This window comes from Mesoplodon mirus, assembly GCF_964341445.2.
Source record: "Mesoplodon mirus genome assembly, chromosome: 3".
Classification (NCBI taxonomy): Eukaryota; Metazoa; Chordata; class Mammalia; order Artiodactyla; family Ziphiidae; genus Mesoplodon; species Mesoplodon mirus.
The window spans coordinates 94390052-94405555 of NC_138978.1; the positions used below are offsets into that span (position 1 = coordinate 94390052).

Sequence of the window (15504 nt, forward strand, 5' to 3'; positions counted from 1 at the left end):
AAGATGGCTTCCATACATTCTTCTAAAACTGACATTAGACCACTGAGGTATAAATTAAAGAGAAGGGGAAACACAGGTATTTAAAATCAATGTGTGTTCGGGAAAAGGAAAACAAGGTATCAGTACATTTAGTGGACTGTGGTTGGGGAGTGAGAATCATGGAAATATGTGTGGATATATTGTCTACAACTTAATGTCCTCACCAAAGCCTGTGCTGTAGGATTGCCTTAGTGGTAACATCGCCATTTAATAAAGTTCTAATCATGCTTCAGAAACTGAGCCTTCATGGATAGTCTAAAAGAGAAGAATCTTATATTAAATACACTCCAAAAAGGGGTGTCAAAGTAAAATACCAGGGTGTATTCTGATTGTACTTCCATGAAAATTCATTTAGTCATTGAATAAATATTTATTTATTTCTTATTATGTACCTTTTGGTTAAATTAATGGAAATAATATGGAATCATTACTGGCATACTTCCTAATCTATAGTAGGATTTCAATAAAGTTTGTCTGAATGGATGGAGTAAAACAAGACTGATAGTTATAAATTTTTCCTTAACTTTTCTTAAATAGTGGAGACATTTTTATCTATATAATAAGTGGTGATGAAGGTTAAATCAATCTCCGAGGTCTGTGAGCCTCATTTCTTAATAATACTGATGCTCATTTTATGATCTAGAGCATACCTATGGATTAGTTGAGATTTGAGGCATCATTCAAAGGATTTTGAGATGCCTTTTCAAAGAGAGCCATCATTTAAACAAAGGACTTCTAGTTTTAATTTTCATAGAAAATTATCTTAGTTATATAACGTATACATGCCAGCAAAGACCATTTTTTTGTGTGGCTATGTGGAACAAATGATAACATTTTTTTTTAGTAAAAAATGTGCTTCTTTGTCAGATATAGTTGTATCCCATATTATATTGTATTTGTTTTATATATTTGTTCATGACTTTTTGATGCATCTCACAATGAAACATAGTACAATTATACTTAATTTAATCACAGCTTTAAGATGTTGGAAAATAAAAGTTCTTAATGTCCCACATTAAGAGCCCCTCTTCAATATCTCTTATATTCGTCAATCCCTTTCACGGATACATTCAAGTAAATAAGATCTTAAGCAACCTTGGAAAAGCATTAATCTTGAAGGTGGGCTCATAATTGCATTTAAGTATGATCTAAGTATGTAGGAGACAAGCTTGGAAAAAGAGAGTGATTAATGATACATTGTTAAATTCTCATCTCTGAAAGTAGATTAGAAATCCTTCTCTGGATAATTTATGGATCAAATGAAATATATCAGGCACATAGTACACACTCAATAAATGTTTGTTAGATAAATTAATTATTACGTAAGAGAAAATATAAACCTTTACAGTGCTTAAATAAAATGGTTTAAGGATAAACTTGATACCTGAATTTAGTAAACAACTCAAAAAAAGTAATTTAAAAATATTGATGTCTTTAATTGACTAATTTATGTGCATATAAGATTATCACATTAGATCTAAAAATCATAAATTTGTTTATCTTATTCCATATCTCAAATACAGAATTTTTGGTTAATTTCATTTCTCTGACATTATTACAATGACAATTTTTTTTTTTCTTAACTCCTATTTTGTTTGGTATTAAGAAATATATGTTGGACCCCAGAGGTACTATGTATTCTTTTATAAGACTGTTCAGGTCAAAATATATTTGCTTTTTCTATATAAATAAAGTAATCCCACTAATAGTGAAAATAGTGAAAGTTGTCAGGTGACATTCACAGTATATAAAGAAAATGTACATTATACTATTTTCTGCTATTTCTCAATGTCTTTGGGAAGGTAAGGTCAGTGTTAAAAATTTTTAGCAAGAGGTAGTAGGTATAATGACTACAAATGTGAACTCAGCTGCTAGATTTCTTGAGTTTATAATCTAGCTAATAAACTGTATGATCTTTCACAAACCATGTAATTTTTCCACGTTTCAGTTGCTTCTTCTGTAAGATGGGGATAATAAGAGTACCTTTATCGAAGGGGTATTGTGGAGATTGGATGAGTTCAGAAATGTAAAAGTATGAACTTTAAATGGTACCTGGCAAATATTAGTAGCCTTAAATTGTGATTCATACCCATGTTCTTAAAAGACAGGTATATGTTCTAAGGGTAAAGAAATTACAGCTGTAAGGAAAGATTTCAAAGCAATTACTTTGTGTGTGTGTGTGTGTGTGTGTGTGATACGCGGGCCTCTCACTGTTGTGGCCTCTCCTGTTGCGGAGCACAGGCTCCGGACACGCAGGCTCAGTGGCCGTGGCTCACGGGCCCAGCCGCTCCGCAGCATGTGGGATCCTCCCGGACCGGGGCACGAACCCGCGTCCCCTGCATCAGCATGCGGACTCCCAACCACTGCGCCACTAGGGAAGTCCAAAGCAATTACTTTTAAGAATTGAAATATAAGTCCCCAACCTCAGGTCTTAGTCTCTAATTAGATGTAAAGAACAAAATGCTTTCCAAGGCAATACACATAGTACTTGTGTCTAATTATGCAAATCAGGACCTGAGGTTAAAGCTGGTGACGGCAGAGTTTACTACTCCAAGCCTAATGATAGATCAATATTCAGGTAATAAAACAGCCACATACCATTATTTTAAACTTTACTGTTAGATCATTGAGTGATTGTAATTAGTCTTTTTAGAGCTGTAAAGATGTAATTTATATTTGGGCATAAAGACATAGAACACATTTTTCCCATTAAACCTAACATATATGTTAGATCTGTTCTCTCTTCCCTATTAATTACTATTGCTATTTGGAGGACTCAATTTGAGCTTTTTGTGTTCTTTAATGTTAAAAAAATTATTAGAATTCTAGAAATTCACAGTAGGAGCATTTTCTATGGTGGAAGTAAGCAAGGATCTTTTAACTTGGGGATTTTTCTTTCATCATGTTAACTACACTATGAGAACTGTGTAAACAGTTCTGTTCAAATCATCATCCATACATGCATTAATCTGGTACATTGAGGGTACCTAGTATGTCAGGTCCTGCCTAATATAAGGCCCTGGGGATAGAGAAGTGAAAGAGACAATTTCCCTGTTCCCAGGGGTCTTTTCATTGAATATGAGAGAAAGGTGAAGGAGCAACTGTCATTCCATATGACAGTTGCTATGACAGAGGCATTCATCGGGCCATCTCTGTGCAGTTAGAGAAAGTGATCCAGAGGAAACACGACAGGAAAGCATCTGGAGCTTGAAATGTGCCCAATTCCTGATATTTTATATTAGAAGTCATTCACTAGGGAAAACAGAAGTGAAGATGAAAGCAGACCACATCCAAGATATAATTAAAGTTTCTTGAGATATTACCAAAAAAATTAAAGTGACATTGGAGAAAACTGCACAGGAAAGAACATTCAAGACCTTGGAATACCGTAAAATTAAGAACATGGTTTGAGAGTGCCTGCCACCCCTTCGCTCTTGGTGCCATCAAACCCCTTGTACACATGGCTATCTCTCACTTCTGTCCTTTAAATTGGCATTTCCATTGAAGCCTGGGGCTACTTTTTCCTGAAAAGCACCAGACTAGTGCCAGATGGCAATGGTGAAATGTACCAAAGTCGCAGCAGGGTGTAGTGGGACTCATGCTTCCAGGAATTTAACAGATCAGGTTCCAATTGCTATAAGCCAGGCATGCTGTTTACCTTATATGGAGCAGGGTCTTCATGTTAAAATGTATCTTAAAATTCCCAGAGAGGTTGTGAGTATTAAATTAGATAATTTATGGGGAAATGTCTAAATAAAAAGTCAATAAATGTTCTTTTCTTTTTATGTAAGAGGAGGTGTTCAATAAATTCTTTCAGTAACAAAGTGAAACGACCTCTAGAAAGGATAGATATTAGATTTGCACAAAAGAAGCAATTTTCACATTTGAGTGATAGGAAGTCCTCAGAGAAACTGTTTAATAAGAGTATTTAAGAGTTAAGAGCAAGGGAGACTTTTTTCAAACCATGCGCACCCTCTGCAAGCCCTCTTCCCATTTGGGAATTGCAACCATTGTGGCAATGTCAAGAGGGAAACCGTTTTGAGACCCGTGAGCAAAGCAGTTTAGAACATGTTTCCTGGACTTAGGCACCTGGGTAGGAATCTGGGTGCTCTCACTCACCAGCTTTGTGACCACTGGCCAATTTATGTGACCTATCTCTGTCTCAGTTTTCTCATGTGTAAATTATGGATAGCAATAGACAGTTTATAAGGTGTAGATTGAATGCAGCAATCTATTATATAACTTAGCACTGTCTCTGGCACCTAAGTCCTCAACACTTTCTATGTATTATTAAGAAATTGTCCATGTTTTCTGTTTATTTAATAGTAATGTCCTGATTTCTTTCAATTAAATTCAGCAAATATTTTCTGGACACCCCAAATTTTCAAAGCACTGTGTGAATTACAAAGGCCTCACTTTGCAGTATCAGATCTTAAGGGAAGGGCTGGTAATATACAGATAACTACAATTCAAGGCAGACTAACAGGTCTTACAATAAAGATATATATGGAGTCCATGAGGCAGAATCTTCAGTTCTGAGTGGAGAGCATGGGGAAGGTTTCAGGGAGAAAAAATTATGTGATCTTACCTTTTATGAGGACAGTTTTTATGGGAAACAAATGTGAAAATTTAATGTAGAGCAGAGACTAGAACATGTCTGTTTGGAACATCAATGTAATGGGAACATAGGTGTTCATGGGTTGAAAGAGTGGAGAGTAGGTAAAGAGCAAAATTAAACAAGAAAGGCAGATTGAGGCTATAATACAAAAGATCATGCAGAATACAAAAGGTCATTCTAGGAAATTTGTACTTTATTTTGTAATTAGTGGGGCACTATTAAAGGCATGATTAGATGTGAATTCTAGAAAAACTAGCCTGGAAGCATTGTGGAAGATGAAACAAATTGTAGAGAGAACAGTGGTAAAAAATCTAATACATTATATATGGTAGTGAGACTGTCAAAGAAATGTGAGGAATGTTTTTTACATCATGACAGCACATGGAGAATTCTAGAACTAAATGGCAATGTAAAAAGCCCCTCATTTCACTGATGACAAGTAAGACCCAGGAAGGTTAAGTGAATTGCTCCAAATCCCAGAAGCTAGTGGAATAAATGAGGGGAGAAACTGGGTTTTGCTGGTTTTGAGGCCAGCATTGATTTTCCTCAATTACACTGCCCTGTTTTACTTGGTATATATGCATGTCATATAAGCCACACCCATTCTATTTGTGAAAACTAGATTTTTAGACCTTGAATAATGTAATAGACTCATTCTGACCTACTCTTAATGACCCTACAAGTGTTAGTGTGCTTTTTATAATCTATATAGTTAACCTAAATATGCTACAATTATGCTGAAGTAGTTTTATAAACCACAAAGCCCTATATTATTAATTATTATTATTGTCCATGTTTAAAGGAAACATTGATCTGTATTAGCTACAAGGCACAAATGCTAAGGAATGTCATTAAAGATTGTACTGTAGGAAATGGAAAATTCTATCATCACTGTGTGTGTTGACCTATGACAACATGCTTATCAGCCACCAGCTTTAATAAAATTACTTTGATCTGCTAATATTTCTTCCTGTTTTAATTTCATTTGAATATAATGTATTTATGTTTTAAAGTTTACATTTTATATGACTTGGGTATACTTATCAGAATTGATTCCAAGCCTCCCATTTAAAATTTGTTATTAATATAAAAAACATTCTTTTTCTCTTAGGTTATCTCTTGCATATGAGTAGTATGAAGATACACAATTATATTCTTTGGTTCTTGTGACATTAGTCATATCAAAACCAAGTTAATTTAACTTTGAAGTTTCCTGTGCAAGTGTTGTTCTTCAAAAGTAAAGATGATATTATTTAAATCATCATACATCAATGATGTTATTTAAGTCATCATGTATCAATGACTCTCAACCTGCAGCCTTGGACTCTCTTTAGCCCAAGATTGGTATCTTACTCTCTTTTTGACATTTTGGTAACTAAGAGGCATCTCAGTTTTCCTATTTCCAAAACAAAACCTTAGATTCCTCCTACTTAAGCTTCTCCCAGCCTTCCCCATCCCAGTAAATGACACCCTCAGCCCAAATGCTCAAGCCCCAAATCCTTGAAATCAACCTTTACTGGTTTTTCTTCAATATCCAACTCATCAAGAAGTCTGGTCTTTTTCTCTCCAAAGTTATATCCAGAATCTGGAAATTTCTCTACATCCTAGTAAAACCTGCCATCATCTCTTGCCTGGATTACTGCAATTGCCAAGTATCCACTAGCAGGTAAACTCCAGAGTGCAGGGAGCTTTCTTTTGTTTACCATTATATTCCTCACCCTTAGGGCAGTGCCTAGCACATACCAGGCACTAGATAAGTATTTGTTGGGTTTTGAAGAGGCTTCTAATTTTTACCCTGCTTCTATCTTTGACCCATCACAATCATTCTCAACCCAACTGCCAGAGTGATCTTTGTAAAATATATTTCAAGTCTTACTGCACCTCTGCTTCAACTCTCCAAAGTTACTTCCAAACGTACTTTGAATAAATAAAACACTAATTCTGCCATAGCCTTCAATTCTCTGCAAAGTCTGGTCCCAAATCCATCTCTCTGACTTCATCTTATATCACTGCTCCCTTTTTTTTTTTTTTATGACATGTCACTTTAAATTTTTTATTTATTAATTTATTTTTGGCTGTGTTGGGTCTTCGTTTCTGTGCGTGGGCTTTCTCTAGCTGCGGCGAGCAGGGGCCACTCTTCATCGCGGTGTGCGGGCCTGTCACTGTCGCGGCCTCTCTTGTTGCGGAGCACAAGCTCCAGACGCGCAGGCTCAGTAGTTGTGGCTCACGGGCCCAGTTGCTCCGCGGCATGTGGGATCTTCCTCGACCAGGGCTCGAACCCGTGTCCCCTGCATTGGCAGGTACATTCTCAACCACTGCACCACCAGGGAAGCCCAATCACTGCTCCCTTTTGACTATGCCTCTTACCTGGTTTTTATATGGCTAGTTCATTCTTGCGCACTCAAGTCTTTGTTTAAATGATTCCTGTTAAGTAGGCCTTTCTTGATCTAAAATAGCAATCCATGCACTCAATTACCACAGCCCCCTGTTTTATCATCTTTATAATATATGTTCTTTCTAGTATTACAATTTTTAATTTTTTATCTGCCTTCTTCAGCAAGAATGAAATCTTCCTCAGAATAAGGACTTGGAGTTTTATCATAGCTGTATTCCCAGGATGTAGAACAACTCCTAGAACTAGTAGGTTTCAATAGATATTTGTTGATTGAATAAGTAAATGACCCATAGATATCATATATAGTAATTGACCCTCTGTGACTATGATCCCACCAGTTTATGAGTATCTCAGAGCACTCTGAATTTACCATGGTTATGAAAAAGGAAAAGAATGAAATTAACATGTCTATAGGCTAAGAGCAAGTGAACTACCTGAATGAGAAGTAAAAGTTTGTTATTATCAAGATGCTAAAAGAAAGTAAGCTATATGACTTAGATAAAATGTCATGATAGAGTCCATAAAATGTTTCACTAACATTGATATATACCTTATATGTCTTTTTCAAACTGGCATCAGAAAAATCAATATTATCTAGCAAATGTCATCTTTTGAAACACATTTCATTTGCCCTGTTCTCTAAAACGGTTATACTTTTCTCTTTAAAAATTGCTCTATTATTTTTACTCACAAGTTCCTTAGCAGAAGACAATTATAAGAGTAAATCTTTTCTTTTTGAAACCTGTTTTCCTAATCTTCAGATAATTTCCCTTCTCTGTATTGCTGCATAAAAGTAGCATCGTTCACACTTTTTTCTTGGCTACAACATAACTAGAGAATAAAATTCCTAATGCCTGATTATATAGACCTTTTAAAATCTCTTTTTAAATCTCATTTTAAATGCAATCAAAAGATGATTTTATTACATATATATCAATTCTATATCTATGCCAAAGCTAGCACACACCATCTGTTAAATTTCTTACATTCAAAAGAAGGTTGTTGGGCTTCCCTGGTGGCACAGTGGTGGAGAGTCCGCCTGCCGATGCAGGGGACGTGGGTTCGTGCCCCGGTCCAGGAGGATCCCACGTGCTGCGGAGTGGCTGGGCCCGTGGGCCATGGCCGCTGGGCCTGCGCGTCCGGAGCCTGTGCTCCACAACGGGAGAGGCCGCGGCAGTGAGAGGCCCGCATACCGCAAAAAAAAAAAAAAAAAAAAAAAAAGAAGGTTGTTGTGGAGTACCTCAAAAGGTAAAAGATACCTTTGAAAGACAAGGATGTTCAAAGCAAACATTGTCATTTAATCCATCACACTGACCAGTAGTAAAATACAGTATAGGAAAACAATGTCTAAAATTACTTTTTCCTCAAATATTATAAACATTTTGTTCAAATCCCTCTTTCTTAAACACCAAAATTGATGTAAAAGACAAAGAATAAAAGACACTTTTTTAAAAAAAGTCAGAGAAACAAATGTCAAAAGGGAAGAAAAATATGATTCTTATTTTGAAGACAGAAGAAGGTCTTGAAACATGTTTCAATAGAACTATAAAAAATATTAATATATGGATAGAAAAATACATGGATAAAAAACTGGAAAAATTGGCAGTTTCAAGAAGTCTGATGTCTGAAAGGACTAAAATACATAATATTAATGAAGAACATATTTTCTTTCATATGTTAATTTATTATATGTATGCATATATATTTGAAAGACACTATGATATATATTACTAGTTTAAATATTAAAACAAGTAAGCTTAGGTCTCTATCTTAAGGAGATTTTCGTTTGTGAAGCAGGACAAAAGCTATAACTAATCTATACCAGATAACTATAATAAAGAACAGTGTATAGAAATTTTGTAAAAAGAAGTACTGGGGAATTAAGAAAGAGGAAATTACTCTCAGAAAGGATCACCAAGTAAGGCAAGTGAACAAGGTGACATTTGATGAGTATATTATTGTTAATAGTTATAACAGCAACAATAAAACTAACATTTACAAACTAGTCTTCACTCCAGGTATTGTTGAATATGACTTGTAATACTTCATTTAATCCTTTAAACTGCCTGTGATGATGGGTACTAGCAATGTACCTGTTTCATAGACAAGAAAACAGGTTTAAGAAAACCATTTCCAAGGTCACACTGGTAGTGAACAGAAGAGCTTATTTTCAAAGAACCTCCTAGGTGACTTGAAAACCATATGGCCCCACTGGATTCACTACAGTATGTAGAATTCTGAGTGTCTCTCCCCACTTACACACACACACACACAGAATAGCACATTAATTCCATGGCTATGTAATAACTTCACTGGCACATTTGAGCAGATTCTGAAGTAATTGACAAAATTCAATGGTGAAGAATGTCCTTAATAGGGAAGATTTACTTAATTTTTAGATTTACCAAATTGATAAAGTTTTGTTCACCTTTCTATAGAAGACATCAAACTCACTTTACTAGGGCATGAACATTTAAAAATGAGGTTATCATTTGTTATCTGGGTGATGTCTTATGTAGAAGACCTAAAATATGAACTAATGGCATCAAGGAAAGAAGGTAGATCATCAAATCTGGTTAAATATTTAACATTCAAATTAAAGGAGAGAAATTTAATCTAAACTTATTGAAACCATATTTTCAAGATAAAGTTTATGCTAAGTGATACATATTTTTAACTGCAGATTTGCAGATAGAAACTCTTCATCAAACAGAACTGTAGGCTACACTGTACCCCCATTCTTTGATGCTAATTGTATTTCATTACCCTAAAACTCTACTCCCATTTTTGGAAGGGTAGGGGTTACAATTCATGGCTTCAAAATCCAACTTCTGCCACTTGCTAGAGGAGACTGGGCTTATCTACCTGCAAAGTGTGGTTAATAGTAGCACTTATGTTGTAATAGAAAGTTTTTAGTTAAATGAGTTAATATCAATGAATAAAATTAATTGAAATTTCTAAAACAGAAAATTGTCTGGCACATTAAGTGCTATTTCAAGTATTTGTTAAATTAAAACTAAAATATATTTAAGTGGATTTAAATGGAAAATATGAATTGTTCACATGAACCATGAAGTATTGACTTATTGGTCAAGACTGGAAGCTACAATTCCTTACAGGAGAGGGAAGTGGTGAGGAGGAATGACCAGATATTCAGAGTGGTCAAATGATAATGGATTCTATTAAGAAAAATGTAAGTGTTTTGACATGCTTTTTGCTCTCTTTATTGGAAAGCATCCATCTGAAAAACAGAAAGTGCCAGATTAATCTTCATACATTATTAATTTTTCCAATAAACCTAATTCTCACCTCAAAAAAAACCCTCTTGGGAATAGAAGACATAATGCTGCCTTGTAAATTTGTTTATTTTTTAAACCAAATGAACAGAAATCATGGATGGTCAATAATATTTTTATCAAAATTTGCTCTGTTTTGTTAAATAAATATTGTATCCTCCACAAGCAACCAAGTCTTAAACTAGATAATTTTTTCAGTGTTACAGAAATCTGCATCTTCAGATTCTGGAAGGACTTGCATCAACAATATATTTGCAGTATTTTTTCTCTAGCCAAGAGCAGGTGTCTCACTAAGCTTACAATCCTTGATGACCAAGCCCATGTCTTGTTTGCCATATTATAGTAAGGGCCCACATAGTACCTGGCACACTGTAGGTTGAAGGAATGAATAACTGAATCCATAAAACAAAGTCTAAAAAGTAAATTGTGCCTAGTTTAGGTTTAGCAGACAAACTAGAGGATGTCCAGTGAAATTAGAATTTCAGATTAACAACAAATAATTTTTAGCATAAGTATCTCCCAAATATTGCATGGGGCACACCAACACTAAAAATGATTTATTACTTACCTGAAATTCTAATCTTATTGAGTGACCTGTATTTTCATTTGCTAAATCTGGTAAATCTTGTCTAGCTATGGTAATGAATTAATATTTACGTGTTTATTCAGTTAGTCATTTATCAACAAGTATTATTGCTTCATTAAATTGTTAAATGATGTATTGCATGCCTGCCATGTTCCAGGAACAATGCTATGCCTTGGGGACCCAACAATATATAACACTGGCAGACTCTTACTTCATGGAGCATGTATTTCAGTGAGAGACGGGGGGAGAAGAAAAATAAATAAGTGAAGTATTCAATTGACAAGACAATTTCAGTTATGAAGAAATCAAGCAAGATGATAAGGGTTTAGAGGGAAAGATGGATCAATGACTACCTTGGATAGTACAGGAAGTCATCATTAAAGGATGAGGAGAGGCCAGTCAGACACAGAGCTGGGGGACATCACAAAAGGAAGAAGAAACAGCAAATGCAAAAACCCCTAGGTAGAAATGAATTTGACTGTTACAGAAAAAGAGTGAAGACCATAGGACTATATCAAACTAAAAAGCTTCTGCACAGCAAAGGAAACCATCAAAAAATGAAAAGGTAGCCTACCAAAAGGGACAAAATAATATAAATCATATACCTTATAAGGGGTTAATGTCCAAAGTATTTATAAGGAACTCATACAACTTAATAGCAAAACAAACAACCAAAACCCAAAAAAACAAAAACAAACTAACAAAACAAGCAATTTGATTATAAAATGGGCAGATGCTCTTAATAGACAATTTTCCAAAGAACACATATGGATGGCCAATAGGTATATGAAAAGATGCTCAACATCACTAATCATGAAGAATTGTAAATTAAAACCACAATGAGATACCACCTCACACCTGTTAGAAGGGCTATCATCAAAAAGACAAGAAATAACAAGTGTTGACAAGGATGTGGTGAAAAGAGAACCACTGTGCACTGTTTGGTAATGTCAACTGCTGCAACCATTATGGAAAACAGTATGAAGGTTCCTAAAAATATTAGAAATAGGACTACCATATGATCCAGCAATTCCACTTCTGGGTATTTATCTGAAGAAAACTAAAACACCAACTGGGAAAGATGTATGCCCCCACTATGTTCTCTATAGTATTGTTTACAGTAGCCAAGACATGGATGCAACCTAAATGTCCATCAATGGATGAATAGGTAAGGAAAATATGGTACATATATACAATGGAATATTATCCAGCCCTCAAAAAGAAGGAAATATTGCCATTTAGGACAACATGGATGGACTTTTAGAGCATTATGCTAAGTGAAATAAGGCAGCCAGAGAAAGACAAATACTGGATGTTCTCATTTATATGTGGAATCTAAAACAACAACAGCAGTAAAAAACCGAATTCATAGCTACAGAGAACAGACTGGTGGTTGCCAGAGGTGGGGAATGGGCAGTGGGGAAAATGGGTAAAGGGGGTCAAAAGTTACAGACGTTCAGTTATAAAACAAATCAGTCCTGGGGATGTAATGTACAGTATGGGGACTATAGGTAATAATATTGTATTTATATTTGAAAGTTGCTAAGAGAGTGATCTTAAAAGTATTCATCATAAGAAAAAAAAATTGTAACTGTGTAGTGATGGATGTTGACTAAACTAATTGTGGCGATCATTTTGCAATATATATAAATACTGAATCATTATGTTGTACACCTGAAACTAATATAATGTTTTAGGTTGATATATGTCAATTATTTCTCAATTAAAACAAAAGTGAAGTCCCATTGGATTGTAGTGAGTAGGGACCTGGGGAATAGTATAAATATGGTATAAAAAGATGTAAGAAACTGAAGCAAGAGCCAGATCATGCAGAAACTTGCATTCTATGGTGTGACATTTGGATTTTATTCAAGTAGAATGGGAACCACTGGAGTAGTTAAAATGGGGAGTGTTATGACCTAAAACATTTTCAGAATATTTGGAATGCTGGGTAGAAAATGGATAGTTGGGGTGGGGAGGGTAAGCATGAAAATGAAACAGCATTTAAGAGGTGATCCAAGAGCAAAGGGGAGGCATGACATGGGTTCAGAGCAGGCTGGTGACAGAGGTGGATGAATTGGAGCTTTATTTTGAAGGCAGAAGCAATAGTAAGTATGAACAATTTTAATTCTGAGATCAGAGAGGAGCGGTGAAAGGCAGAAATACATGTTTCTTATTTCAAGATGTACTGATTCTATGTATGACCTGTGTATAAGAATAAATTGATCTCCTATGTCCTTCATTCTCAGTTGCCTATATTGGCATCATCGGTGGTTAGTCTGTATTTCCTGGAACTCACGGATGTCTTCAAACCTGTGCACTCTGGATTCAGCTGCTATGACCGGAGTCTTAGCATGCCATACATTGAACCCACACAGGAGGCAATTCCATTCCTCATGCTGCTTAGCTTGGCTTTCGCCGGACCTGCAATTACGGTAAGAATTGCCCCCAAATTGTGTTTGTCAGCCCCAGAAGACGAAGAATGACCACATTTATGTAATAATTGGGTTAAAAGTAAACCAAAAAAATTCTGATATGTTTCCTCATTAACGTATTTTTCATGTGTTCATGTCATATCTGAAGTCTGGGAAACTGAGGAAGAAACAATTCTATAGCAAACAAACTTTCTTCTCAAAAGTGCATGTTGCTCTCACTTTTTACCAGGTTAGCACTTTTTATTGATTCTGAGCACTGGGCATCCACAACTGTACAGTGAAGAGGGCACAACTCACATTCCTGCCCCCTGACCCCCACACAAAATAAAATACTTTAGATTCAGAACAAGCACTTGTATTTTAAAATATATGACATAAAGAAATGCCTTAACCTACTGAAATTGAATTAGAAACATAATTGTTTTTAGTTTGCTAACATACACATTGTGAATAACACACTTTTCAATAAATTCATTAATAAATAAAACTGGCCTAGCTTTTACACCATCTCTTATACCCCCAGAATCTACCTAAAGGACAAGAAACATGTTTCAGCATTAACATTTATTTCTAACAGTAGGAAATCTTACTTTACTTTTATCATGCTCATGAATGACAGAGGAAGTGGTTCTTAAATAAAGAGCTGTATATGAATGGAGTTTTTATAAGATTCCCTAATGAATTGGTCTATTCTGGTTCAGTACAGCAGCAGTTTTAGAAAAGTCTCTGCACAGACCTATACTTTTATATAACTATGGAGAAGCCACCACAATGAGAAGCTGGCACACCACAGAGAAGAGTAGCCCCCACTCTCAGCAACTAGAGAAAGCTAGTGAGGAGCAATGAAGATCTAACACAGCCAAAAATAAATAAATAAATAAATTTATTTATTTAAAAAATTCCCCTATATTAAATAATCATAACATGCTATCTACACTATAAATAAATTATATAAAATATTCTCAGAAGATAAAACTGGAACTTAATTTTCCCTAGAACTTTATCATACTTAAAAGATCTTAAAATGCTTCATAAATAAATTAGTTATTTGAGCTTCAATAACTCTGGGGTGATTGGAACATTAATGATGTACTTGGAAGTAGCTGAGACTCAAACTAATAAAAACATATTTAAAGTGCATTATCTCAGAATAACAGCATTTGCTGGTCATTCCTCTAAATGACATAAGAAATCTACATCATCCAGTCATTTGACAAGAGCAGAAAGAATATATGCTTTAAATCTAGTAGACCAGAAAGCATTTCTCCTAGTTGGAATGTAATACAGAAATTTATTGTAATTGATATAGTATTTGAAATAAAATACATAAGATACTGTACAAATCCTCATGATTCTGCTGAAAAGGCTATGTTGATATTTAATCATTTAAATAATTTGCTTTTTATATACCCAGAAGTCTTTCTTCCCTAGGGTGTTTTACTAAGTGGCTAGGAAAGCAAGTCTAACTGTGGCTCTCCCTGCCAGCATCGCTGATCTCACATTGATCCCTTTGCTGACACTGTTACATGTCCTGGAGACAATGACCTTGGCCTCATCATCGTGTTCCTTCTTCTCTGACTCCCTCATTTCCAGTAATAAATTCTCAGTATGCAATTAAGGATGCTTTCTGGGGGATTCTGGGTCAATGCTTTCTTTCTTGAGGCTTGAGAAGTGAAAGAAACGAATGCCAACTCCCTCCACAAAGACTGCCTGAAGTCCTGGGTCTCTACAGAGCCTCCATAGCTGCTGCAATGCCTCTCAATGGCACAGGAAGCAAACTAGGGAAATATTTACAGCACAGCATCCCTAATTTTCCCCATATCATTCAGGATATTCCAGGATGCAGTCATTCTTTTCTTCCACACTGGCTTCATGGATTTTGAGTAAACAACTTGATGGTAAAACAAATCCTGACTTTATGGGCATCGGATACTGTCTTCCACACCTTTCTCTCTAAACATATATGATATCTTTTCTAAATTTCTTTCTAATTTCATTTTCCTCTGTTTTTAAGGCCTTTTCCCAAAACACTGGTCCTATTGTGTCTGTAGTCATTCTGTTCTAGAACCATAATTCTGTCTCTAATCTTACTACATACGTTTCTGCTCCAACTCCTTTCCCCCCTCTTCCTGAAA

General features: G+C 35.3%; 1 protein-coding gene across 2 annotated transcripts in view; it reads left to right on the forward strand.

Moving 5' to 3' along the window:
* Positions 1 to 15504, forward strand: part of PLPPR4 (phospholipid phosphatase related 4) — a gene marked incomplete at its 3' end in the record, with an annotated part of 37413 nt that overhangs the window by 8401 nt on the left and 13508 nt on the right. For both annotated transcript variants that reach the window (XM_082615148.1, XM_082615147.1), the window contains exon 2: positions 13184 to 13369. In XM_082615148.1, coding sequence (XP_082471274.1) covers positions 13184 to 13369 — 186 coding nt within the window. The remainder of the gene's footprint in view (positions 1 to 13183; positions 13370 to 15504) is intronic.